The sequence below is a fragment of the Lithobates pipiens genome, unplaced genomic scaffold (genome assembly GCF_037356315.1).
Source record: "Lithobates pipiens isolate NorthernLeopardFrog02 unplaced genomic scaffold, aLitPip1_a1.2 Scaffold_18, whole genome shotgun sequence".
In the NCBI taxonomy this organism is placed as follows: Eukaryota; Metazoa; Chordata; class Amphibia; order Anura; family Ranidae; genus Lithobates; species Lithobates pipiens.
The window spans coordinates 104,361,592-104,387,817 of record NW_027507758.1 but is presented as its reverse complement, the minus strand read 5'-3'; the positions used below and the strand labels follow the sequence as shown (position 1 = coordinate 104,387,817).

Sequence of the window (26,226 nt, the reverse complement as noted above, 5' to 3'; positions counted from 1 at the left end):
AAATTTCCAGTATAGAATTCCTTTCTATTTAGAGTACCTGTCACACTGGCCAGAGTATTGCATCATTGCGGAGGCTCCTGGAGGAGAACTTATGGGCTACAGTAAGTACTTCTTTAATTCAAAATTGTAAAGTCAAAATAAGAATTTAAGAGTTGTTATCAGGGTATTAGCTGTCCCACAGCATGCTGAAGTCAATATGTTTCAGGTATTGCCTGGTGGGTTTCACTTGTTGGCTTTCTAAAGCAAACCTGTATTTTGCCCAAGGTGGGCAACACAACAGATTTGTGTTATTTACCCCAACAAGCCAGGTTTGCATTAGTTACCCCAACAACTCACCTGCACCTGCATATATATATATATATATATATATATATACAAACTAGATTTATTTTTATGCTAGTAATGGCAGCGATTGGCGACTTATAGTGGTACTGCAATATTGAAGCAGGCAATGTGACACTAACTGACTCTTTGTGGGAAGTGATACTAATACAGTGGTCACTGCTAAAAATATGCACTGTCACTATTCTAAAGACACTGGCTGGGAAGAGGTTAGGCATCTAGGGTGATCAAAGGGTTAACTGTGTGCCTAACCAGTGTTCTTTTTGTACACTGTGTGCTGCTTTTACTAAGGGATGTGCTGGATTTTATTCCTGCATAGCAGGGACACAAAATCCAGCACATCTCCCCATTTAGGGGGCAAAATCCTGTGCCAGGCAGTGTGTGTCACTGCCGGCTCTGTCCCCCTAATGTTTACTTTCTGTGTCCCTGCGCTCAATTGCGGCTGGCGCCCTGTGATCGGTGAATGGGGTCATGTGCGGCGGGGCTGGCCAATCTGTGATAGTAGCGGGGCTGGCCTATCCATGATAAATCCGGTTGCAGGAGGATAAGCCTTTTCAAGAACAAGCTAGGAGAATACACTTCAGTGACCTGGAAGACCTTTGAGAGCAGTTGGCAAAGCTGAAGAGGTCAGGGGTCATTCAGGAATCCAGGAGCCCATATACCTATTGTGGTGAAGTGGAAGAAGAATGGATCATTACGCATGTGTATTGACTACTGGACTCTAAATCGTCGCACCATCCCTGATCCGTACACAACTCCCCACATTAAAGATGCCCTTCAGTGTCTTACTGGGGCCAAATGGTTCAGCGTACTTGACTTGAAGAGCGGGTACTATCAGATTCCCATGCATCCAGAAGATCGAGAAAAAACTTCTTCTCATTCTATGAGTTCATCCGAATGCCTCAAAGAATATCAGGGGCCCCTGCGACCTTCCAGCGACTGATGGAGAGAATGGTAGGAGATATGAATCTAGTGGAAGTGTTAGTGTATCTGAACAACATCATTGAGTTTGGAATAACATTGGAAGAACATGAAGCTTGATTAGTGAAGGTTTTCTCACGCCTCCATGAAGAAGGATTGAAGTTGTCTTTGGAGAAGTGTCAGTTTTACAGAACCTCTGTCACGTATCTGGGTCATGTTGTCTCCACAGGAGGGGTTGCCACGGATCCACAGAAGTTGGAGGCAGTTACCACCTGGCCCAGGCCAAGAACTGTGACTGAACTAAGATCTTTTTTGGGGTTCTGTTCTTATTATCAGTGATTTGTGGCAAACTTCGCCAAGATTGCTTGGCCCCTTAATGAGCTGTTACAAGTGGCCACGGGAAAAAGAGAGGATGGAGTCAGGGCAAAGAAGTCTGGTGGTCGCAGGAAAAGAGAGTCAGTACAGGATCAATGGATTCCTCAGTGTGAAAGAGCATTTTGGCAACTAAATAAGAGTCTCACGGAAGCCCTGGTCTTGGCTTATGCTGATCCTGGCAAGCCTTATGAACTTCATGTGGACACCAGTAGAGAGGGACTGGGAGGAGTTCTCTATCAAGAACAGAACTGTGGTATCAGACCCGTGACTTATGTGAGTCTTACACCATCTGAGAGGAACTACCCTGTTTACAAGTTGGAGTTGCTGGTCCGAAAGTGGACAGTGGTAGACAAACTGAAGGACTATTTTTATGGAACTGAGTTTATCGTAAAGATGGATATAATCCCTTAACATACCTCTTGACATCAGCCAAATTAGATGCTACAGGGCATAGATGGCTGGCAGCTTTGGCTGGGTTAAAGTTCAGCTTGAAGTACCGACCTGGTGCAGTTAATCGAGATTCAGATGCTTTGTCTCGCAGACCTCATAGGAAAGAAGAAGTGTTGGAGGATTGGGCCTACGTGACTGAAGAAGGTGTGTGGGCCTTCTGCCAGGGCCTGGCTCAGAAGATGAAGGGAGGTGTTGCCGATGAGTCTATCAAAGTTCACCCCTCTGGGATACCCAGGTGCTACTGTGGGCTGATGCAAGTCCGAGTTGAGGGCCTGCTTCAGCTGTCTAAAGGAGACTTAAGGAGGGATCAGAATCAGGATCTGCTATGCCACCTGAACAAGCAGGACCCTGGATTACTGTTGAAAAGCCCTGTGAATGGAGGGAAGGTTCTACATAGGGAATGGAACAGATTGCAGTTAAGGAATGGAGTGTTGTATAGGCAAGGCCCTTCAGAAGACAGAGAAGAGAAATGGCAGTTATTCCTTCCTGAGAAGCATCGTTTAAACCATTCTGACCTCTTTGCATGATGATCATGGGCATTTAGGGACAGAGAGGACTTTACGCATAATCAGAGGTTTTACTGGCCTAATATGAGAGGAGAGGATAGAGTTATTGTCACTGTCTGTTCAGCATGTATTCAGTGTAAAACCTTACTAGTCAGGGCTGCTCCTATGGGACATTTGCAGAGCTAAGAGCCTTTAGAGTTGGTTTGCATTGATTTCCTGTGCCTGGAACCTGATACAGGTGGAAGAAACAGCATCCTGGTGGTTTGAGAGTCTAGCTAGTTCATCAGCTTTGCACCCTGCTGGGCATCAAGAAATCTCGAACCATGCCATACCACCCACAAGAGGATCCTCAGCCTGAGAGATTTAATCAAACATTGTTGAATATGTTGGGGACTTTATCCCCAGAAAAGAAGCAGCACTGGGCAAATCATATTGCAGCCATGGTACATGCTTACAACAGTACTGTGAGCAGTGTTGGTCATCTTACTTTAAAAAAGTAATTAGGTAAGTTACAAATTACTTCTCCCAAAAAGTAATTGCGTTAGGAACTCAATTACTACATTGGAAAAGTAATTAGTTACTCAGCAAAGTAACTGTGACTTTTTTTTTAAATATTCTATAATGCAACTACGTTCTATAACATCTTTAATATCAAAGATGTTTATATTAACAGATTGAAGAATAAAAACACTATATACAGTATTTTGGAACATTTGGTATTTATTTGAACCCAAATGTTGAGGAGGGTGGCAGCGGTGGTTTTTGAGGGGTGGCAGCGGTGGTACTTGAGGGGGTGGCAGTGGTGGTACTTGGGGGGGGGGGTGGTGTACTTGGGGAGTGGCAGGGGTGGTACTTGGGGAGGTGTCTGTGGTGGTGGTGTACTTGGGGGGGTGGCAGCAGTGGTACTTTGGGGGTGGCAGGCAGTGTGGTACTTGGGGGGTGGCAGCGGTGGTGGTGCCATCCTCTCCCACCACCTCTACCTCTTACTGATCCCATTCCCCACCACCACTGATATCATCCCTACCCTATCCCCCCCATCACCTCTGTGTAGAAGTGATAGTGGGTGGGTAGGGATGGGATCAGTAAGAAGCAGAGGTGGTGGAGAACTTGGTATGGATCGATTGTGCACTGCAATAGGAATCATCAGTCGCTTACTTGAATGCCTCCAGGGATGCCTTTCCTCATGGGGAGAGAGGAAGTTCACTTGATTGGTGTCAGCTGACTTCATTTTTCAGTGTCCGCCTCGCCTCCCTACATTCTCTCTCTTAATAGGCATGGTGGGATGGGGCGGTCCAGACAGTCTCTCTGAGTCTCAGCCTCTCCTCAGCTCAGCGGGTGAAAAAGCCCCCCTCCCGTGGCGGAACGAACGGTGAGGCAGCGCGGCCACGGCAGGGCCTCCTGGGCGGTAGATGTAATTGAGGTAACTCTGCCCAAGTAACGGAAGCTGAGTTACCATGAGGGGAAGAGTAATCAGTTAGATTACTCGTTACCCTCTAAAGCAGGCATGTCCAAAGTCCGGCCCGCGGGCCAATTCGCGGCCCGCGGTCTGGTTTTGAACGGCCCGCCTGGTTGTTTAAACACATATATCTTTTGTGGCCCCCGGCGATCTCCCAGCACCGGGGCCACAAAAGTCCGGCTGCCTCGGAGGGAGGAGGCGGGACGAGTGCTGTGCACACAGGAGGAGAATTTCCTGTTTACACGGCAGCTGTAATAGCAAGTCCCGTCTCTGCCTTTGGATGACTGTGCTGTCCATCAAAGGAGGCGGGACTTTCTCTTAAAGAGGCCGTTGTGTAAACAGGAGATTCTCCTGTAAGATGTCTTTGGCGCTCGTCCTGCCCTCCATGGCTGCACTGATGGTAATGGTAGCTGCATTCCTGGCAATGGTGAGTGAATTCCTAGCAATGGTGGCTGCATTCCTGGCAATGGTGGGTGAAATTCCTGGCAATGGTGGGTGAAATTCCTGGCAATGGTGGCAGCATTCCCGGCAATGGTGGCAGCATTCCCGGCAATGGTGAGTGAATTTCTGGCATTGGTGGGTGCATTCCTGGCAATGGTGGGTGCATTCCTGGCAATGGTGCCTGCATTCCTGGCAATGGTGCCTGCATTCCTGGCAATGGTGGGTGCATTCCTGGCAATGGTGCCTGCATTCCTGGCAATGGTGGCTGCATTCCCAGCAATGGTGAGTGAATTCCTAGCAATGGCGGGTGAATCCCTGGCAATGGTGGCTGCATTCCCGGCAATGGTGGCTGCATTCCCGGCAATGGTGGGTGAAATACCTGGCAATGGTGGCTGCATTCCCGGCAATGGTGGCTGCATTCCTGGCAATGGTGGCTGCATTCCCGGCAATGGTGGCAGCATTCCCGGCAATGATGGCAGCATTCCCGGCAATGGTGGCTGCATTCCCGGCAATGGTGGCAGCATTCCCGGCAATGGTGGCTGCATTCCCGGCAATGGTGGCTGCATTCCCGGCAATGGTGGCAGCATTCCTGGCAATGGTGGGTGAAATTCCTGGCAATGGTGGGTGAAATACCTGGCAATGGTGGCTGCATTCCTGGCAATGGTGGCTGCATTCCTGGCAATGGTGGCAGCATTCCCGGCAATGGTGAGTGCATTCCTGGCAATGGTGGCTGCATTCCCGGCAATGGTGGGTGAAATTCCTGGCAATGGTGGGTGAAATACCTGGCAATGGTGGCTGCATTCCTGGCAATGGTGAGTGAATTCCTGGCATTGGCGGGTGAATCCCTGGCAATGGTGGCTGCATTCCCGGCAATGGTGGCTGCATTCCCGGCAATGGTGGCAGCATTCCTGGCAATGGTGGGTGAAATTCCTGGCAATGGTGGGTGAAATACCTGGCAATGATGGCTGCATTCCTGGCAATGGTGGCTGCATTCCTGGCAATGGTGGCAGCATTCCCGGCAATGGTGAGTGCATTCCTGGCAATGGTGGCTGCATTCCCGGCAATGGTAAGTGAATTCCTGGCAATGGCGGGTGAATCCCTGGCAATGGTGGCTGCATTCCTGGCAATGGTGGCTGCATTCCCGGCAATGGTGGCTGCATTCCCGGCAATGGTGAGTGAATTCCTGGCAATGGCGGATGAATCCCTGGCAATGGTGGCTGCATTCCTGGCAATGGTGGCTGCATTCCCGGCAATGGTGGCTGCATTCCCGGCAATGGTGGCTGCATTCCCAGCAATGGTGGCTGCATTCCCGGCAATGGTGGGTGAATCCCTGGCAATGGTGGGTGAAATACCTGGCAATGGTGGCTGCATTCCTGGCAATGGTGGCTGCATTCCTGGCAATGGTGGCTGCATTCATGGCAATGGTGGCAGCATTCCCGGCAATGGTGAGTGCATTCCTGGCAATGGTGGCTGCATTCCCGGCAATGGTGAGTGAATTCCTGGCAATGGCGGATGAATCCCTGGCAATGGTGGCTGCATTCCTGGCAATGGTGGCTGCATTCCCGGCAATGGTGGCTGCATTCCCGGCAATGGTGGCTGCATTCCCGGCAATAGTGACTGCATTCCCAGCAATGGTGGCTGCATTCCCGGCAATGGTGGGTGAATCCCTGGCAATGGTGGCTGCATTCCTGGCAATGGTGGCTGCATTCCCGGCAATGGTGGCAGCATTCCCGGCAATGGTGAGTGAATTCCCTGGCAATGGTGGGTGAATTCCCTGGCAATGGTGGGTGAATTCCCTGGCAATAGTGGGTGCATCTCTGGCAATGGAGGGCGCTGCATTCCTAGCAATGGTGAGTGAATTCCTAGCAATGGTGGCTGCATTCCTGGCAATGGTGGGTGAAATTCCTGGCAATGGTGGGTGAAATTCCTGGCAATGGTGGCTGCATTCCTGGCAATGGTGGCTGCATTCCTGGCAATGGTGGCTGCATTCCCGGCAATGGTGGCTGCATTCCCGGCAATGGTGAGTGAATTCCTGGCATTGGCGGGTGAATCCCTGGCAATGGTGGGTGAATCCCTGGCAATGGTGGGTGAAATTCCTGGCAATGGTGGCTGCATTCCCGGCAATGGTGAGTGAATCCCTGGTAATGGTGGCTGCATTCCCAGGAAATGGTGAGTGAATTCCCGGCAATTGTGGGTGAATTCCCTGGCAATGGTGGGTGAATTCCCTGGCAATGGTGGGTGCATCCCTGGCAATGGTGGGCGCTGCATTCCTAGCAATGGTGAGCGCTGCATTCCTAGCAATTGTGGGTCTGCAGATAGACACTGACCCTTGTTTTGCTTCACAGTTCTTTATTTAAAATTTTAAGTTTTTTTTCCTGAAGCTTCCCTCTTAAAGTGAAGGTGGGGGGCGTGGCCAAGCGCATGGAGGAGACGGACGCGTGAGAGCTCAGCTCCCGCTCCACCGTTCCCATCGGCACACAGCGCCGCTGCCTCGGGCTTCCCCGGACATCCCCATGAGCAGGAGAGGAGCCCCACACACCCCCCGCACCTCGGGGACCCAAAAACCGGGGGACATTGACAGCTTCTTCCCCGCGAGGGGATCGAATAACAAAGCCGCGCCGGAATCCAAGATGGCGGCGACCCGCTCGGCGGCAGCACAGGCAGCTCACACTGCCTCTAAGGTACAGGCCTCCCGGCCCCCTTCACCTCCGTCCTCCCCAGGGTGCCCTGAGATGCGGGCTGGGAGCCCAGAGAGCCCTGCACCCTCCAGAAGCCCTTCTCCAGCCTCTCGCAAGCAGAGCAGAGGCTGGGATATGGAAAGCAATATTAAAGCTCTCCCCACTAAAGGTGACATTGAAGCCTATATAACCAGACTAGAGAGGTCCTATAGAAGGGAACTTAAGGATCTGCGCCAGGACATTGGTCAGCGTTTTGAGGACATTGAGCTCCATGCTGAGGAGTCTGCGAATAGACTCAAGGAACATGATCATATTTTACAGCAACATACTAACCAGATTCAGCACTTATTCTATGGCGTTGATGACCAGGAAAACAGAAGTCGCCGAAACAATATCCGCATTCGCGGTATTCCTGAAACGATTGAAAACAAGGATCTGTTATCGGCTGCCACCACCATGTTTAACCAATTGCTGAATAAACCTAAGGAGTCGCCGATTGAGATCGATAGGATTCATAGATCTCTTGGTCCTCGCAATCCTAGCCCTGATCACCCCAGAGACGTTATTTGCCGCGTCCATTTCTTTAACATTTAAGCTGAAATAATGCAAGCCGCGCGTGCACAGGACTCCATCTTGTTCAACGGCACACCTGTGATGCTCCTGACGGATCTTTCTAAGCAGACGCTGCTGATGAGGAAGGCCCTGAGGCCGATCACCGACGCTCTGCATGCCAAACAGATCAAGTATCGATGGGGATTCCCTTTTCACCTTTTCGCCTCCCATGAGGGTAAATCTGCTACATTCCGCACGCTAGGGGACTTGCCCAACTTCCTTAGCACTTTTGAACTGCCCCAAATCAGGATCCCGGACTGGCCCCTTACTGCCTTTACCCCTGGCCTGCCCAGCACCTCTGCTTGGGAGAAGCAGACCAAGAAGAAGAGGTCCCGCTCCCGTACCACCAAATCTCCTCCAGGATGAACACTTTCAGTCCCACTTGACAGTGGGTGACTACCTCTACGTTCTCTACGGCTGCCTTTTTGGACTCCTGGTTCCCGGGTCGTCCCTTTACATCCTCTGACCTGAATGTCAAACATCTGATCCCTTGTTTTTTTTTTTCCTCTCTCTTTTATCTTTTTTCAGGATGTCTGTTCGGTTTATATGTTTTTTATACTGAGCCCACTAACTTTGCTCCCCTGGCTTGATGTAATGTGCCCTTCAAATGTTAGTGGGTGGTTGTCCGCCCTATAGTTTTGCTATCTGTTTTCTGTAACGCACATCATCTGTCATTTATATTTTCAGGCGCTGTGTGCTGTTCATCTGTTTAGCATTTATTACAGTTTATTGCAGGTGGGGCGGAGCCCCTGAGTTTACCTCACCCACGTTCCCCCACGATAGGGTGTACAGAGTCTTTAGTGACTTTGTTTCTGTTTTATTCTTTAGCCTCTTTTGTTGTAGTGTCTATCACTTTTACCCCCATATGGACACTAGAGGGAGCATTCTCCCTACAATTTTACATCTTCTGCTATTAAGCGACCATTAATTCATGCTGTTACAGGACCATTGTTCACACTTTTACCTGCACTACATGTCCCTAGCCTTCCTAGGGCCTCACATTTCCTCTGTCCTACCTCAGCGCTCTGACCTTCTTCACCTCTCTCCTCCCTTGATCTTCTTAGTTTTTCCTCTCTTCCTCACCCCTGCTGCACAGCTCTTTTCCACACTCTTCTGCTTAGCTGCACTCGATGAACCCAATTATCATGCCGCCTACCTCCGTACAATATGTCTGCTGGGATAGATCTTAAGTTCTCCTCTCTTAATTGTAGAGGATTTAACACTCCTGAAAAGCGTAGACAGATTTTACGTCACTTTCATAAGGCCGGTTCGAAAATTCTATTATTACAGGAGACTCACTTTAGAACTGATAAAGTACCTTCTATCCCAGATAGACATTACACCACCTGGTTTCACAGCATGAACCCTCTTGCTTGCTCCAGAGGGGTCTCGATTGCATTTCACAGTTCTTTTACACCACAAGTGCTTGAGAGCGACATAGACCCTAATGGCAGGTTTTTATTTTAAAAATTGCAATGTTTTGAAAATGTGTTGACTATTGCCAATGTTTATCTCCCCAATCAGAATCAACTCCAATTCCTGTGCTCCGTGACCACTCGCCTCAAATCTTTCGGAACCACTAATCTGATCCTAGGGGGCGATCTGAATGTTCCTCTTGTGCCGAGACTCGACTCTTCCACTGGTAAGTCTCACCTGTCACCCACCTCGTTGACCAGGCTCAGAGCCACCTTAGCAGACATGACACTAGTAGACGCCTGGAGACTATTACACCCTTCTGACAGGGATTACACTTATTACTCCCCGGCACATAACTCTTATAGTAGGATTGATTACATTCTCCTCAGCCAAAACCTTTTGGACTTTGCCCCTCAATGTGAAATTGGGTTGCGGCTGTGGTCGGATCACGCTCCGGTACACTTGACCCTCGGGAACCTCCCTCGCTGCCTTCGGCGAGGCGCATGGAGGCTGAACGACAATTTGCTGACAGATACCTTATGTATTTCTGAGGTGTCCCAAGCCATCACGGACTTTACTACTGATCATGCCCATGATGAGACTAGCAACATGACCAAATGGGAGGCCCTGAAATGCGTCATCCGTGGTGTTTTTATAAAGCACGGCTCCAGGTTGAAGCGAGCGCGCACTGACGACATACGCCGACTCTTCTCCCTGATAGCGTCCCTGGAAGCCTCGCATAAACGCACCCTAGAACCGCGAACTCTTACGGAACTCTCGAATGCTCGTCGGGATCTGCTTCAGATTTTCTCAGCCAAGTCATTGAACGCGTTCCACAAGGGCCGTCACATTCACTACTCGCAGGCGAACAAATGTGGAAGGCATCTCGCGCGCGTTCTCAGTCCCAGACTGCGGAGGCAACACATCCCCTACCTCTCTTCCTCTGCCCAACAGAAGAGGTTCCGGAACTCTGAGATTGTTTCGGAGTTCCAAGACTTCTATTCCTCACTTTACAATCTCCCCTCCCCGAGTACTCCCTCCTCCTCCGTCTCTCCACCCGATTTATCGCAATATATTCAGGACACGGCCTTACCTATCATTTCCTCTGCTGATAGTTCTAATCTAGAATTGCCCCTGACTACGAATGACTTCCTTATAGCAATAAAAGGTCTGAAGAATGGTAAAAGCCCTGGGCCCGACGGATACTCTCCGCTATTTTATAAGAAATTTGCCCACCAACTTGCCCCGCTTATGGCCAAGACGTTCGAGGAAATAGACGACACACATTCCCTTTCCCCGCAGATTCTCCAAGCCCAAATAGTGGTCATACCCAAACCAGGGAAGGATCACACACAATGTGGAAATTATAGGCCTATATCCCTATTAAACGTGGACCTCAAACTCTATTCTAAAATCCTGGCGACACGCCTAGCCCCCCTGCTCCCCTCGATCATTCATGGTGACCAAGTGGGCTTTGTCCCAGGCCGCGAAGCCAGGGACAACACCACTAAAACCCTACACCTTATCTCGTACGCCAAATCACACAATATCCCCACTTGTCTCTTAGCTTGTGATGCCGAAAAGGCGTTCGATCGGGTGAACTGGAAGTTTCTCCAGGCCTCCCTACTGCAAATAGGTCTGGGTCCACGCATGCTCTCCAAAATTATGGCTCTTTACGAGAATCCATCTGCCAGGGTCCTAGCTAACGGGGAAACGTTGGAAGCCTTTGGGATCCGGAACGGTACCAGACAGGGGTGCCCCCTATCGCCTCTTTTGTTTGCGATAACGGTCGAACATCTGGCTCAAGCCATCAGGAATAATAGTTCTATTCATGGGATCGACACCCCTTCGGCTCCCTGTAAGCTATCTCTCTATGCAGATGATTTACTATTGTATGTCACTCGACCCCGCATTAGCCTTCCTGCCATACTCGAGGAGCTTGATCGGTTTGGAGCTCATAGTAATTTTAAACTGAATCTGCACAAAACGGAAGCTTTAAATGTATCTCTATCCCAGACCGACCTAAAATTTGTCCAGCAACGCTTCTCCTTTAAATGGCAATCTCGTTCGATCAAATATCTCGGTACGGAGATTCCTGCTAACTTTAACGACGTGTACGCTCTAAACTTTAGTCCTTTGTTGACTTCCATTAAGCTCTCTCTCGAAAAATGGCACACTCTCAAGCTCTCCTGGTGGGGGAGAATGAGTGTTATTAAAATGGATGTCCTCCCGAAGGCGTTATATCTGTTCCAGACCCTTCCCATCCTTCTACCGACATCCTTTTTTTTGGCCTTGCGAGCCATGGTGGGCAGGTTTGTGTGGCAACACCACCCCTCTAGACTCAAACATAAGGTTTTAAATGCCCCCAAACTCAGAGGGGGAGCAGGCCTCCCTGACTTCCGACTGTACCACACATCCGCGATACTATCCCGACTCTTGGACTGGTTCCCGAGACCTCGCATTAAACCTTCCACCTTCATTGAACAAGACATGGTCCCGGTGGACCTATGGGCCCTTATGTGGGGACATCACGCCAGGTTCCGGATGATGCAGGGGATTTCCCCTCTAACAAGGGCAGCTCTCACATTGTGGTATGTTAAAGCTGTCCCTTATGCTCTGTCCACAGATCCTGGTCCGTTGACCCCCCTGTTCGACAACCCGGTCCTCCCGGCCCTTGCTGCTAAGCAACACTGTGGGAACTATACCCGTGAACATTGGCCCACAGCCAATCAATTCGTTCATCCTACTACTGGTCATTTCCGCCCTCCTCCACATCCCCAGACCAATGTAAAGACGGACTGGCTCACAACTATCTCGCTGACCCAGATTTGCAGAGATCTCCATCTCTCCGGAAATACGCATAGACCGCTCACACCATTTGAGGATCTCTGCAACCTGACTCAAACCCCAAGACATACCCTGTCGTACATCTATAAAGACATCCAAACCCGATTGTATGCTACTCTCCCTGCATTCACGGACCACTGGTCTAGGGACCTGCACTTAGAGATCTCCCTCGCACAATGGTCTACCTCCTTTACTCATACGCATCAATCCTCCAGGTCAGGGTTTACACAGGAGAAAAATTATAAACTACTCTCGAGGTGGTACAGGACCCCGGTCTCGGTACACAGGATGTTTCCGTCCACCACTGATGTGTGTTGGCGCTGTCACGGAGCACAGGGATCATATGTTCATATCTGGTGGGAATGTGATGGAATACGCCCTTTTTGGGGTAAGATTTTTGCGATTTACAATGACATGTATCAGACCTCTTTGCCTCCATCGCCTTTGTCTGCACTTTTATCCATTCTCCCTGGGTCGATACGGTCGCAGAAACGCAATCTCCTGAGCTTTTTTCTCTCCGCGGCTCGTCACGCCATCTCTCTCTACTGGAAAAAAGATTCCACCCCCCCTGTTTCAGCGTGGGTGGCTATCCTTAATGACACTATGCTCATGGAGGAATTGCAGGCGAAGGCGGATGACGCTTATGAAAGATTTACCATGTTATGGTCCATTTGGCGACACCACTCGCAGACGGAATTATTCCTTAACAACCTTACATTCTCATGAGCAGGCTGCTTGCCGGGTTTGGTTGGAGGAAGGTGTCGTTCTTTTGACCATCTGTGGCCTAGCGGCCAAACCTTAATTACTTGATTACTGCCAACTTTTGTGCTAAACATTTTTGTTGTGAAGTGAGTGCATGACAATAAGGTGCACTTTGCACATGTCTGTTTCTATTAATGCGAATGCTGTGCTTCCCCTTGTTCTTCCCCATCCTACTCTTCTCTCTTTCAGCTCTTACTGTCTATCTTTACCTCCCCCCCTGCCCCTTCTCTCCTTCTCCCTGATATACCCGCTTCCTCTGCTTTCCCCCCCCCCCCTTTCTTTGCTCTCTTCATCCTGTTTATATTGCAGTGCCTTATTCGGCGTCCAGGCTACGTATATGATGCAATTGCCTGTTTGTAACTGTGTTATTTTTCCCTGTTTGGCACGCAATAAAAAATATATTCAACCTTAAAGTGAAGGTGCGTGTTATACGTCAATAAATATGGTGTATCCAAATAATACACTTGAGTTCATCTATTCACCACACACAGCCACAAAGGCAAGAGAATTCTTGTTGGGCCGTGTATTAGTGCTCGGATGGACACGCTTAGACCGAATTTTAATGGTTCAAAGAATGTCAGGCAAAATGGTCGGCCCTCGCGCATGTTCAGTTCATCAAATCCGGCCCTCTTTGAAAAAAGTTTGGACATCCCTGCTCTAAAGTAACTGCGTTACGTAACTTCATTTATTTTAACTCAGTTACTTACATCACTTGACTGTGAGTGATGCCACTGGTTATTCTGCATATCGCCTCATGTTTGGGAGAGAAGCCCATCTCCCTGTTGACTTCATTTTTGGCACCTCAATTGATAATACTCCTTTAATATCTCACAGAGGCTGAGTTGACAGATTATGGAAGAACCTGCGGCAAGCATGTGAGAAAGGTATGGAATATATCTCAGCTAGGGAATCAAGAAACAAAAGGAACTTTGACTTAAAAGTGAGAATACATCATTTGCAACCCGGAGATTGTGTGTTGTTGAACTTGGGGGGTATCAGGGAAACATAAGCTGGCTGATTGATGGAGACCACAACCTTATTTTATTTGTAAACAGCTTCATGGGCTACCAGTCTACCAAATCAGACCTGAGGGAGAACCAGGGCCTCTGAAGATGTGGCATCGAAACTAAAAAATAACAAACCTAAACCAAGGTTTAACGTTTGCACCAACCATTCACCCAAACCCCTTCATATTATTCAATAAATGTATCCGGGACCTGACAGTCAAAAGGTTTTACAATATTGAATCCTCCCTTAAGCCGCCACCCCTGGAAGAAGACAATGGAACTACCAACCCTGATGTAGTTTGTGCAGATATTGATTCCTCCGCTAGCACGGACCTAGACGAACTTTATACAGAAAATCCGTTTGTAGATATGGAATTACTGTATATACTCAACATTGCCTAACCTCCCCTGATTCAACATACAAAATTCAAACCTAAGTCCATCTTTAATCCAGTACATAAAAAGGGCCCTTATTTACATACATTTTACCATGTCATGTATACTGATCTAATTGAAATGTGTAAATCAGTTTGTGGAAGCAAGAAGCTTGGCTAACAGAGCCTTTGAAGAAAATATCATTTCTAAAGCAGAACTGTCATTTCTTGTCAAGGGTTTCCGAAAAACACCCTACTTCTATCATCTGCCAAAAATCCATAAGGACCAGTTCAATCCACTAGGCCGTCCCATAGTAGCGGCTGTGGAGAGTATTACCAGCGTTTTTTTCATGTATATAGACCGTTTCCTCCAACCCCCTGCTCAAAACCTCCCATCATACATCAAAGATAGCACGCATCTACTGGATATGCTCTCCTTCTACACCTGGGAACCGACTTATCATTGGGTTTCCTTGGACGTCATGTCCCTATATACTTCCATTCCCCACGCTATAGGCCTTAGAGCAGTAGAACATTTCCTCTCTGAAGATCACCTTATCAACCCCAGACAGGCACAGTTCATCCTGGAGGCCACACAATTCTGCTTAGAACATAATTATTTTGAGTTCAATCACACTTTTTATTTACAATCCCTTTGTAGAACATTGCAACCGCAACTCTCTAACCTTCACTTATGTCAAAGACTCAACAAAATGAGCCTTTTTAGACTTAGAACTTTTTCATAGCGATTCCCAAATACATGCCACAAATTTTGTAAAACAAACAATCAAGATCAAGAACATACCCAGGAGTCAATTTTACAGAATCCGGCAAAACTGTACTAAAGATGAAGACTACCATACCCAGGGTAAACTTCTCTCAGAAAAATTCCAGGATAAAGGATATCCACCAAATCTGGTTCAAGAAACCTTCCTTCAACAAGTGAAAAAAAACCTTTACCAAAGGCAAAGACATTAGAGGATCTGCAACCAACATGATTCACAACCCAATTCCATGATTGTCATAAAAAAATGGAGAATATCATAGCCAAACATTGGTGCATCCTGCTCAGAGACCCTTTTTTAGGTTCTTCCCTCACTCAACAACCTAAGGTATCCTATCGCAAAGCAAAAAATATAACAAGTAAAATAGCACCTATCAGAATTCGAAATGTTCCATCCGCTCCGGTTTCACACATTCCCCTAATTCCGTTACTGGGAATGTATCGATGTGGGAAAAAATTATGTCTTACCTGTAAATTTGTTGATCATGGTCAGAAAACTTTACCATTAAAAGTAAAACATAATTTCAAAGAATTTCACAATTGTTACAGTGAGTACGTAATGTACTGCCTAACCTGCCCATGTGGTCTTTTTTACGTGGGCAGGACCATACGCACTCTATGTGAACGTTTTGGGGAACATAGGCGTTTCATAGAGAAAGGTTGGGACAAACATAGTGTCCCCCTTCATTTTTTAAAGGAACATCAAAAATCCACTAAGGGCCTTAGAGTCTGAGTTATAGAGGCTATTTCCAGAGGTCTTCCCTGTCGCAGAACGTTTTAAATGCTTATGTCAGCAAGAAACCTACTGGATATATTCTTTGGGTACTCTCTCGCCGGGGGGGGCTTAATGAAGAACTAAAGACACATTCTTTATTATAATTATAGTTCCACCATGCTGAACTGCCATTTCAAAATATCCTTATTTTAAAATATCGTTAATTATTTTTTTCTTTTCTTAGCAGTGAATGTTCCATTTTTTTTTGGTAAAGATAAACATTTTATCTGGTTTTCAAAAAATATTTAAAACATTTTTTTTTATATTCTAGTATGAATTCCCATTCATTGTTTTTTTTTTTTTTATTAAATAAAAGATTTTTAATCCTCATTCCCCTTTTTTTTTTCACTTTTTTCAAAAATGCGGGTCTGCTGGCTGTTATGGTTCCACAGCCGCAGACTTCCCGCCCACATTCCCAGCTGGAGTTCCTGCACTTGTATTTAAGTTGCTCTCCTCCTGAGAGCAAACAGGCCAGTAGAAGGAGTTGTGAGCCCCGAGCGCGTAGCCTGTACTTTCTATACTCTGTGTCTGAGTGCTTGCTGAGCACTGCTGACATCACTTCCTCCCCCGCGTTCCAGGGTGGTTAGTGTGGAGCTTCCCACACCATGTACAACACGGACTAGCTGCTAAAACAACCAGGACTAACATCCTTACAGCAAAAGGACTGCCAGCGGAGCCTGCACCCTATCACCAACACACTCCAGAACCCAAATGTCCGATGGAGCTTACACACAGTCAGAATTTCCGACAAGCTCACATTGAACATTTGTTGTTGGAAATTCCGATCGCGTGTACGCAGCATTACAGTTTTAGTGGCACATGTAGATGTTATCAGTATCTATACACAGATTCTCCACCCTGTCTCAGTCCACTAAGTACAGAACCTCTGATCATCTTTCTGCCTTTTTGATAATGTTTATGGCATTGCAAGAGCTCCTTGGCCAAGCTTAGGAGTCTGTATTTTGTACTTACTGTAAGGTTGTGTTTAACAGTCTGTATGCATTATATAAATGTTTGCTTTGTAGTAATGGGAAAAGCTGAGGGCTCTATGGCTCGAGAACAGTGGCATGGACATGTCACTGCAGTATCTGTGGCGCCTGAATTTCGACGCCTGGGCTTAGCTGCCAAATTAATGGAACTTCTGGAAGAGATTTCTGAGAGGTGACTATGTCGCTTTTTCACTATAATGTAGTATGAGCTCTACTGCATATCAATCTTCTGCTAACTTGCTGACTTTTTCTTTTCACTCAGGAAAGGAGGTTTTTTTGTGGATCTCTATGTAAGAGTCTCCAATCAGGTTGCATTTAATACGTATAAACAACTGGGATATAGTGTTTACCGGACAGTGTTAAAGTACTATTCAACCAGCAGTGGTGAGCCAGATGAAGATGCCTATGGTAAGTAGTAAAAACATGGAGAATGATGGGAAAAAGTCTGTTTGAAGGGGGGAATGTATACCGGTAGTAGGTTTTTTATTTTTTGTGTTTTTTTACTTGTTTTCCCTTGTTTATTACATTTGTTTTTTTCTTTTAGTTGGGCAAAAATACTACAAATTAATATTATTTAGCCTTCCATATAGCCAGTAGGTGGAGCTCTAATCCCCATTTCACATTAGCACGATTGGTTTTTACCCTTGCTGAAAGAAGCTCACTGTTTTCAGAACTCAAAAGTGTCATCAAAGCAGTGACTCCTCCCTTAATCGTTTGTCAAAAAAGAATAAAAGAACAGGACTTTTGTGAAGGTGCTTCCTCCCAAGGAATAACCTATGGGCATATAAGTACTATTAGAAACATTTTTTATGACATAATCAAAACTTTGGTATTTGAAATAAAATCTCAAATCATAAAGACAGGATTGATGCATTTCCACAGAATTGTTGCATTTTCACATTAATACAACAATGTATTTATAGTACACCTCATAAAGACCAGTCCATGCCTATTGCCGTCAGTGTAGTTATATTTGTCTATACATATCAATGTATACCACCAACAACATTTAGAACTGATCAAGAAGTAGATTAATGCATTGATTATGGATGTGGTCATAGTTCTTTTTTTTTTAAAAATAGTTATTGATTTTTCAACAATTCCGTACAATAAACAGCACAGTATAAAACAAGATTAAATCTTCCTACATTAAACATTATGATAATGTGACCTAACCCAGCACTATTGGCAATATGATAACATGACCTGACACAGCCTGTTTGTTGCAGTGGCAAAACTCCATCCCTAATATATACTAAAAGACAAGAAGGAAAAAAGAATTGGACTTTATATGAGGCCTGTAACTGAATTGATACCTTATTTGTATTGATAATTTGATTATTTATTACAAATCAAGTTAACAATATCAATACTCTTTGGTAAAAACATGATATATTATGACTATTAGTCCACTTATAGAAATACAATTATTATACAGAATTTAAATATAGCATGATTATCAATAGAGATAGATGAGCCCCTCATCCAGAAATAACAAATAAATATATACAAAATGCACTTTGTGAGCCGAACTTGTCTGGGCATCTTTCAATGTAAACTCGACTGGGTTCATGGCTTTTACATCCACAGAACCATACATATAAGGTAACAGAATTTTCACAGTCCCGTTTGACATTCAGCCTGTATCATCCACGACGCCCCCAATCATCTAGCACCCTGTCCCAAGCCCCTAGGTTCAATATTTTCCATCTGATGCCCTACACCCCTTGTTATTTGACTTAGTCCTATGTGATGTCCACGAGATTTTGAAGAGCATTAAACCAATGGTCACTTGGGGGAGATGTGAGAACCAGTGTATCTTAGTCCGGATAGTATTAATCAGCAGGCCCTGAGCTGATGCAGGTACACCCTGCAATCTCCAGTATACAATCTCCAATATACATCAGGTTCAGGTGCTAAGTAAATTGGCCAGCACCCGCAGAACCCTTTCTTGTAACAAAACCATTGTCTATAAATCACAGTTCATCATTCACAGGTCATAAAAGTTTTAACTTGCCTTCACTGATCCCCAGTTTACAGTTCCTTTATTTGCCTTTGTTTACCAGCTCATTTAGTTATTAATTCCCTTGTCCTTTTTTTTTTAGTACAAAGTTCTTTTAGCATCCTTTAAGCTGCTGGTGTCCAACAGTGAATCTCAGGGCCAGCTAGAGCTCTATATCTTATGTCAGTCTAGGACAGAGGTGCCCTCTGATGTGGCCCGCGACCTCCTGCTTTTGGGATAGCAGGCTTGCAAGCCCAGATTGCAGGTTTCCGATCCGCCATCCCAGAGAATCAGTGTTCTGAATGAAGCCAGCGATTGCAGAGGGAGCAGAGCAGCATATGCCGATGCTTCCTGTATAGCGCTGGGTCCTGCCACAAGCGAAGTGATACCAAATTCACTTTGCCTGGATCAGCAACAGCCGGTGATACCTGAATAAAAGGCTGTTATTAAAGGTAAGTTTATTATTAAAAAGTGTATATATGGGCATATCTGTTCTGCAGTGGTTACTGGGCTGCTTTCAAACCTTTGGGTTACCTATACTGAGTCATAGACCTCTGTTATTACCTGCGGGTTTGGTGTTCTTTCAGAAAGTGCACCACACCTGCAGTATATGTGCAGCTAACCCAGGAAAGCCACAGGTCCACTGCGCTGTGTGAAAGCAACCTTAGGCCCATTTCACATGATCGGTTCAAACCACACGGACACTCCATTCACCTCAATGGAGCGGCAAATGTAAACGGACTTGTGTCCATTTGCACCCACTTACCTCCAACTGTCCTCTTCCATCTCGTTGGATCAGATGGGAGGGCCCACAGAGTAGAGTGGGCTGTGTGCGTGTCCACTCAGCATATACAGAGTGGACATGGATCTGTCATCCGTCTGCTCCACTTATTGTGGCCCGCGACCAGTTACCAAGTTGCTTAAGTGGCCCTCGCTCTTCAAAAGGCTGGGCACCCCTGGTCTAGGACCTATTAAGCGTCCTGTTAGCGTAGAGTTCTATGACTCTGGCGCTGCGTGCCTCCCCATTTCTGCTAAATGCTCCAGCTGGTCTCCACTCTCTCTATGGGGGGAATCTTCCCCTTCCGTAGTTACTCTCATCCACTGCAGGTGTCAGCAGGCTCCCTGCTTGTTGTCCTGATGGCTGCGAGCCATTTACTGTGCCTGGCCAACCTTCCTGCTGTCTGTTGTTCGGCTTCCATCACTCCTCCTCTCCAATCCCCTGGACACATTGCTCCGGCGTCTCTGCAGCTTCACTCTCTCAGCTCTCTCGCGAGATCTCCCTGCCACTCGATCAGGGTAATATGCCCGCTGCTTCCTTTAGATGGTCCACCTGCCTCTTCCCCACTCGGCCATAGGACAAGCTCCAGTTAGGCAGCACAGGTGGGGGGGTTGCTGGGATGGGGGTCATAGGCAGCTTACTGCATCAGCTGGGAGCTTGATAGGCTCAACGCCGGCTCCTTGCTGGCGCCATCTTCAGGCCCTTCCCTCTCAAAGACCTTGAGGTTCAGGTTCTGAGTGGTGGTCATAGTTCTAAGAATTTTGCTTCATCAGGAGAAGTGAGGTGATAACTTACTAGGATGCAACCAAGAGAGTGCAGTCTGCCAGTGGGTAGGTTTTAATCTAAATAGAAAAGTTTTGATTATGTTAATAAAATGAATATAGTACTTATAAGCCCTTGGGTCATTCTTTGAGAGATGGCGCCTTCACAAAAGTTCTATTCTTTTTCTCCTTTTTTGACATATGATTTATTAAGGAACACAGTGGTCGAGTGATCCACCGAAATACCCTTATGTACATAATATAAATTAGGAGGTATACGTCTTCCCTTAGACAGTCGAGTCTGTCTAAGATTTATATCTTACAGAATGAAATGCAAAGTAAACTAATGTGCTTTGGAGGATCCTAGGTCACTGTTAAATGTTTATTTGTAATACAGATATCTAGTTTAACTGCTAGGTGTCTGCAATCTGTAGACTAATGTTCCAGTCATGAGTCCCTGTGTTGAGGAAACCTTAATCTACATTCCTTCTTTGAGGGCTAGGTGTACACTTCGCTCTGCTAAAGGACAGACTAAGTTTTCACTGACAGTCAAAGATCTCTACTAAGGCCAATCAATGACAGTCAATAAGTGGGATCACATTAAGGCCGAAGGTTCAGAAAAGAGATGGCAATGTGCTTCTGTTTAATGTTGTAATTGTCAGACACAATTACAGTATTTAAAATTATTTTCTATAAAATAAAAAAATTATTAAAAACATATTTTTGTTCACATTTCTGTCCATTTATTTACCTGTTAATAAAGAAATTGAGTAGGGTATTACCTAAAACAGTAACAAATTAAAACAATACTATAAGTATAACAAAACAATGAAAAAATTATTAGAAGCAGAAAAACATTAGTACTGGTAAACCTAAATTACTATATTGGTATTGAGAATTCCTCCTCATGGGCACATAGGCAGCAATGCAAACTTGACATATGTCCTAACCCTACCACACTTTACCAGAAATGCTGTTATTGCTGTCTGTATCCAAGTTTGGGGGATTTCTCTTCACTTTCTGTTCGTACGACACATGTCAAAATTGTCAGGAAGTGAGGTATTTTTCTGTATGATAGCCATGAGTAAGAGAAAAAAAAAAAGTTGCCTGGTGTTAGGCTTTAAACAGGCAAGTCTCAGAAAATTGAATGGTAGTCATATAGAGAAAACAGGTGCAGCCTCTAAAATATTGACACAAGCTTAAAGTGATAGAACCATGGGAGCTGCCACTGCGGACTTGGTTTTTTAACCCCATAGCGACACAAGAACAAATATATGCGGCATCCAGGAGGTGGGCTATAAATGTGGGCGCGGCATGTATGTGCTCCTGTGTTTGTGCTGAGAGCACGCTGCACAGCGGGATCCTAGCATAGAGACCGGGCTCTCACTGAGAGCCCCGGGTCTTGTACTAATGATTGAAACCTGGAACTCCCGATTCCTTGTCACCTAATCGATGTGATAGCTTCTAGTGTTTAGTCAGTGTGCAGCTCGCCCATGTGTTTTCTTTCTATTCTGAATGGAGAGAAAGTTACATATCTTTCTCTCCTTGCATGAAGAGAAGATGTAAACAAACAATGTGTAAAAAAAAAAAAAAAATGACATTTTTAAAAATTTGGTAAAAATAACTAGATCAAGGTTTGATCTAGGTCAGTGTCAGGGACAAGGTAAGGGTCAAAGGTCAATGCCGGGGTCCAAGGCTGGGGTCAAATGTCAGGGTCAGTATATTCTAAGTAAGATAAAAAAAAAAATGGCACTATTGTTTCTGGGCCCTACTACAGGTATAAACAACAAAAAACATACACATGTGATATCGCTGCGATTGTCACGAGCAGGAGAATTTATTTTGGGTTGTTCTTTGGTGGGGTAATCCACCTGGATATACAAAGTAGTTGCGATCATATGTACAATTTTACTAACACGTGTCAAAGTTGCAATATTGGGTTTTCGTTGTTAAGCTTTGTTTTACCTTTGGTCGTGATGGGTTTAAGGGTGCAGGCTCTAAGGCTGTTTTTTTATATTAAACCAGCCCACATTTTATAACTTCCTCATTTAAAAGTGGACAGTGATTCTTAATACATCTGAAGATTAAACTGTATGTATTTTTACAGATATGAGGAAAGCGCTCTCAAGAGACACAGAGAAGAAGTCCATAATTCCACTTCCTGAACCTGTGAAACCAGAAGATGTTGGTTAACTTTGGATGTGCTATTTTTTAAGCTTGAAAAAAGTACTTACAGTAAAATGATTGACTATTTGTTTTTTTTAAAACATATGTATGTAACCGGAATAAGTCAATGTAAATGATAATGTTAACATGGGCTACCTTTTTTAATAATGTTTTTTAATTTATTTAGCATGTATTTATACATGTACAGTACATGGGGTCCAGACATAATTGATCATATGAGATAAACAAATTAATGTAATGTGATGAACAAATAATCCTATAAGGCAAGTAAATTGATAAAAAAACATGAAAATGTGAAAACCTACAGTAATGAACTAGTACAAGGTGATCAAAAAAACAAATGTAGTGGCATACTATTAAAATTGTTGATACTGTATAGTAACAACTACACAAAACCTATTGAGTGAAACAAAGGCAAACAGTTCAAAAAATATGTGAATATTGTGAATAGGAAAAATATTGAATAAGCCAACAGATAAACATATATGCTAACATAAAAAATAAAAATTGTGAATAAATGGAAAAAGAAATAAAAGAGTCAGAATTAAAGTCTCTTCAATGGTATCCCCCAATCTCCCAACGGGGAGTAAATGATGAAAACACCCTGTGAGGGATCTTCTCAATTCAGAGAACACAGTGACTCTGCCACCATATAAATTGAAGGCTTGCCAGCTAAACAAGCTGTCAGAGCTTGTGGCTAATACCAAACTAGGGCCTAGTGACGAAACGTGTAGGGAGGAGGCGACGTACTGATGTCACCGTGTTGGTTTCCACTTTCCGCTTGCACAGGCATGTTTGTACCATTTTTTGCCGCTTGTTTATGGAAACATTTATCTAGTCTTTCTGTTTTTTGAGACTTTTTACAAATAAACACCACCTGGTTTTACTGATGGAAAACCTTTATTGTCTTGCTTTATGGGCTCAACTCTCCCTCTGAGGATACGTTTGTGCCCATCTGTCTGAACTGCTGGTCACCTATCAAGTCCACAGGAATGCTCAGCCCGTTGGCCACTGGAGGTGCTGTTAGGATTCCATGGCCCTGGCTGGGTATTAACCACAAGCTCTGACAACTTGTTGAGCCAGTAAGCTTTCAATTTACATGGTGGTAGAGTCATGTTCTCTGATTTGAGAAGATCCCTCACAGGGTGTTTTCATAATTTACTCCCTGTTGGGAGATACCATTGAAGAGACTTTCATTCTGTCTTTTTCATTTCTTTTTCCATTTATTCACAACTTTTATTTTTTATGTTCTTTTTAGCATATATGTTTATCTGTTGGCTTATTCAATATTTTTTCTATTCACATATTTACATATTTTTTGGACTGTTTGCCTTTGTTTCACTCATGAGGTTTTGTGTATTTGTCACTATACAGGATCAACAATTTTTATAGTATGCCACATTTGTTTTTTATCACTTTGTACTAGTTCATTACTGTAGGTTTTTCACACTTTCATGTTTTTGTATCAATTTACTTGCCTTATAGGATTATTTGTTCATCACATTACATTAATTTGTGTACCTCATCTAATAACGCAACTTTCTTTTTCTTTTTCTTTTTTTTTACTTGGTGTGTATTTCACTGTTGAGTTGCAGCTTTTTTTAGTGGTTTCCACCAGCGCAGTTTTCTTTTTTTAATTTACTTTTTTCTCTTACACATACTTGATCATATGCCTATTGTGCTTCTTTTGAACAGCACAGTCATAGTGTCTGACTCCTCACAAAATTCAGACATTTTTTAATTGGATTTTAATGTTAGAATCTTGGGTGAAGGCTCTTTAAATCTTGTGGAAAACCATTTATAAATGGACCACTTATGCCACGTACACACGATCAAATTGTCCGGCGTACTTAGTCCGGCAAACAATCCGGTGGATAGTCCAGCGGACTTTCTACCGAACGAACATGGCCACACACGGACACACAGAAAGTCCGGCATTTGCTAGCGTGATGACGTACAGCACGTACGACGGGACTAGAAAAAGAAAGTTCAATAGCCAGTAGCCAATAGCTTCCTTTTCGTACTTGCTTCTGAGCATGCGTCATTCTTAGTCCGCCGGACTAGCATACTGACGAACGTATTGTCCGCTGAAACCCAAGTTCGGCGGAAAGATTGGACTGCAAAAATACTTTCTAAGTCCTCCAGACTTTATGCTGAGAAAGTCCGCTGAAGCCCACACATGATCCAATTGTCCGGTGAAATGCGTTTTGGCGGACTAAGTACGCCGGACAATTTGATCATGTGTACGCGGCATTTGGGTCACAGAGGGTTTTGACCTTTAGCCCAGGTTCACACTATTGTATTCCCTGACATTGCATGTGATTCGCACCCGCACCGCAGGTGCCAATCATGCGATGTCTGTACAGTTGTATGGCTGAACTCACATTCAATTCGCACAGAAAAAGGTCCAAGGACTTGTTTTTCCCTGCACTAGAATTGGATCGCATGGGTGTTCTCACCTATGCGATCTGATTCCTGTGCGAGTTCACATTTCGCACTGCGATCTGTGAACCAATCTGGGGCTATCATTAACTTTGTATTGACGCCAACAGCAGTTCGTAGAAAACAGTATGAACTGCCTGTGGGAGAGGTGTGATGCGGGAACCAGCATTGTAACTGTTTCAGGTCAGGGAATAGGCATATTTTAGGTGTTATTTTGTAAATAATATTTTAAAATTTGTTATAAAATATTTTATTATTACTTTTAGTATTCACTGAGCAATGATACCAGTGCTTTATCTGTTAGATAGCCATCACCTAACACATCTATATATCTAATAAAAAATAAAGAAGAACAGAAATCATTAAAACAAACTTTACCCGGGTTTTATGATGATAGTTCTTGAAGCACTATTGTATTTTAACAGCTTCCCGACCGCCTCGCGCAGATATACTGCAGGAGAAGGGCACGTACAGGCAGATTAACGTGCCTGTAAGTTGCCCTTTAAGAGGCTTCTCGCAATGGGAGCTCCGTGATCACGGGTCCCACGGACCCGATGTCCGCGGGGATACCAGCGATCATCTCACGGTGAGGAACAATGGGGAGAGGCTAATGTAAACAAGCATCTCCCCATTCTGCCTAGTGACACTGTCACTGATCAGCGCTCCCTGTAATTGGGAGCGCTGATCAGTGACATGTCACACACAGCCCCTCCCCCCCACAGTTAGAATCACTCCCTAGGACACACTTAGCCCCAACAGCACCACCTAGTGGTTAACCCATTCACCGCCAGTGACATTTTTACAGTAATCAATGCAATTTTTTAGCATTGATCGCTGTATTAATGCCAATGGACTCAAAAATGTGTCAAAATTGTCCGTTGTGTCCGCCATAATGTCGCAGTCATGATAAAAATCACTGATCACCGCCATTACTAGTAAAAAAAATATATAAATGATGCCATAAAACTATCCCCTATTTTGTAGACGCTATAACTTGCGCAAACCAATCAATAAACGCTTATTGCAATTTTTTTTTCTTACCAAAAATATGTAGAAGAATACATATCAGCCTAAACTGAGGAAAAAAGTGTTTTTTTTTTAATATTTTTGGGGGATATTTATTATAGCAAAAAGTAAAAAATAATGCGTTTTTTTCAAAATTGTCACTATATTTTTTGTTTATAGCGCAAAAAAAAACCGCAGAGGCGATCAAATACCACCAAAAGAAAGCTCTATTTGTGGAAAAAAAAAGGACTTAAATTTTTTCGGAGAGCCACGTCGCACGACTGGTCCAGTTAGTTAAAGCGACACAGTGCCAAAT

The 26,226-nt window shown here is 44.9% G+C and overlaps 1 protein-coding gene across 1 annotated transcript in view; it reads left to right on the top strand.

Moving 5' to 3' along the window:
* Positions 1-22,517, top strand: part of LOC143987325 (N-alpha-acetyltransferase 20-like) — a 28,240-nt gene extending 5,723 nt beyond the window's left edge. The window contains exons 3-6 of the mRNA XM_077485963.1: positions 11-101; positions 16,772-16,907; positions 16,998-17,143; positions 22,384-22,517. Coding sequence (XP_077342089.1) covers positions 11-101; positions 16,772-16,907; positions 16,998-17,143; positions 22,384-22,469 — 459 coding nt within the window. The 3' untranslated portion in view covers positions 22,470-22,517. The remainder of the gene's footprint in view (positions 1-10; positions 102-16,771; positions 16,908-16,997; positions 17,144-22,383) is intronic.
* Positions 22,518-26,226: the final 3,709 nt, after the last annotated feature.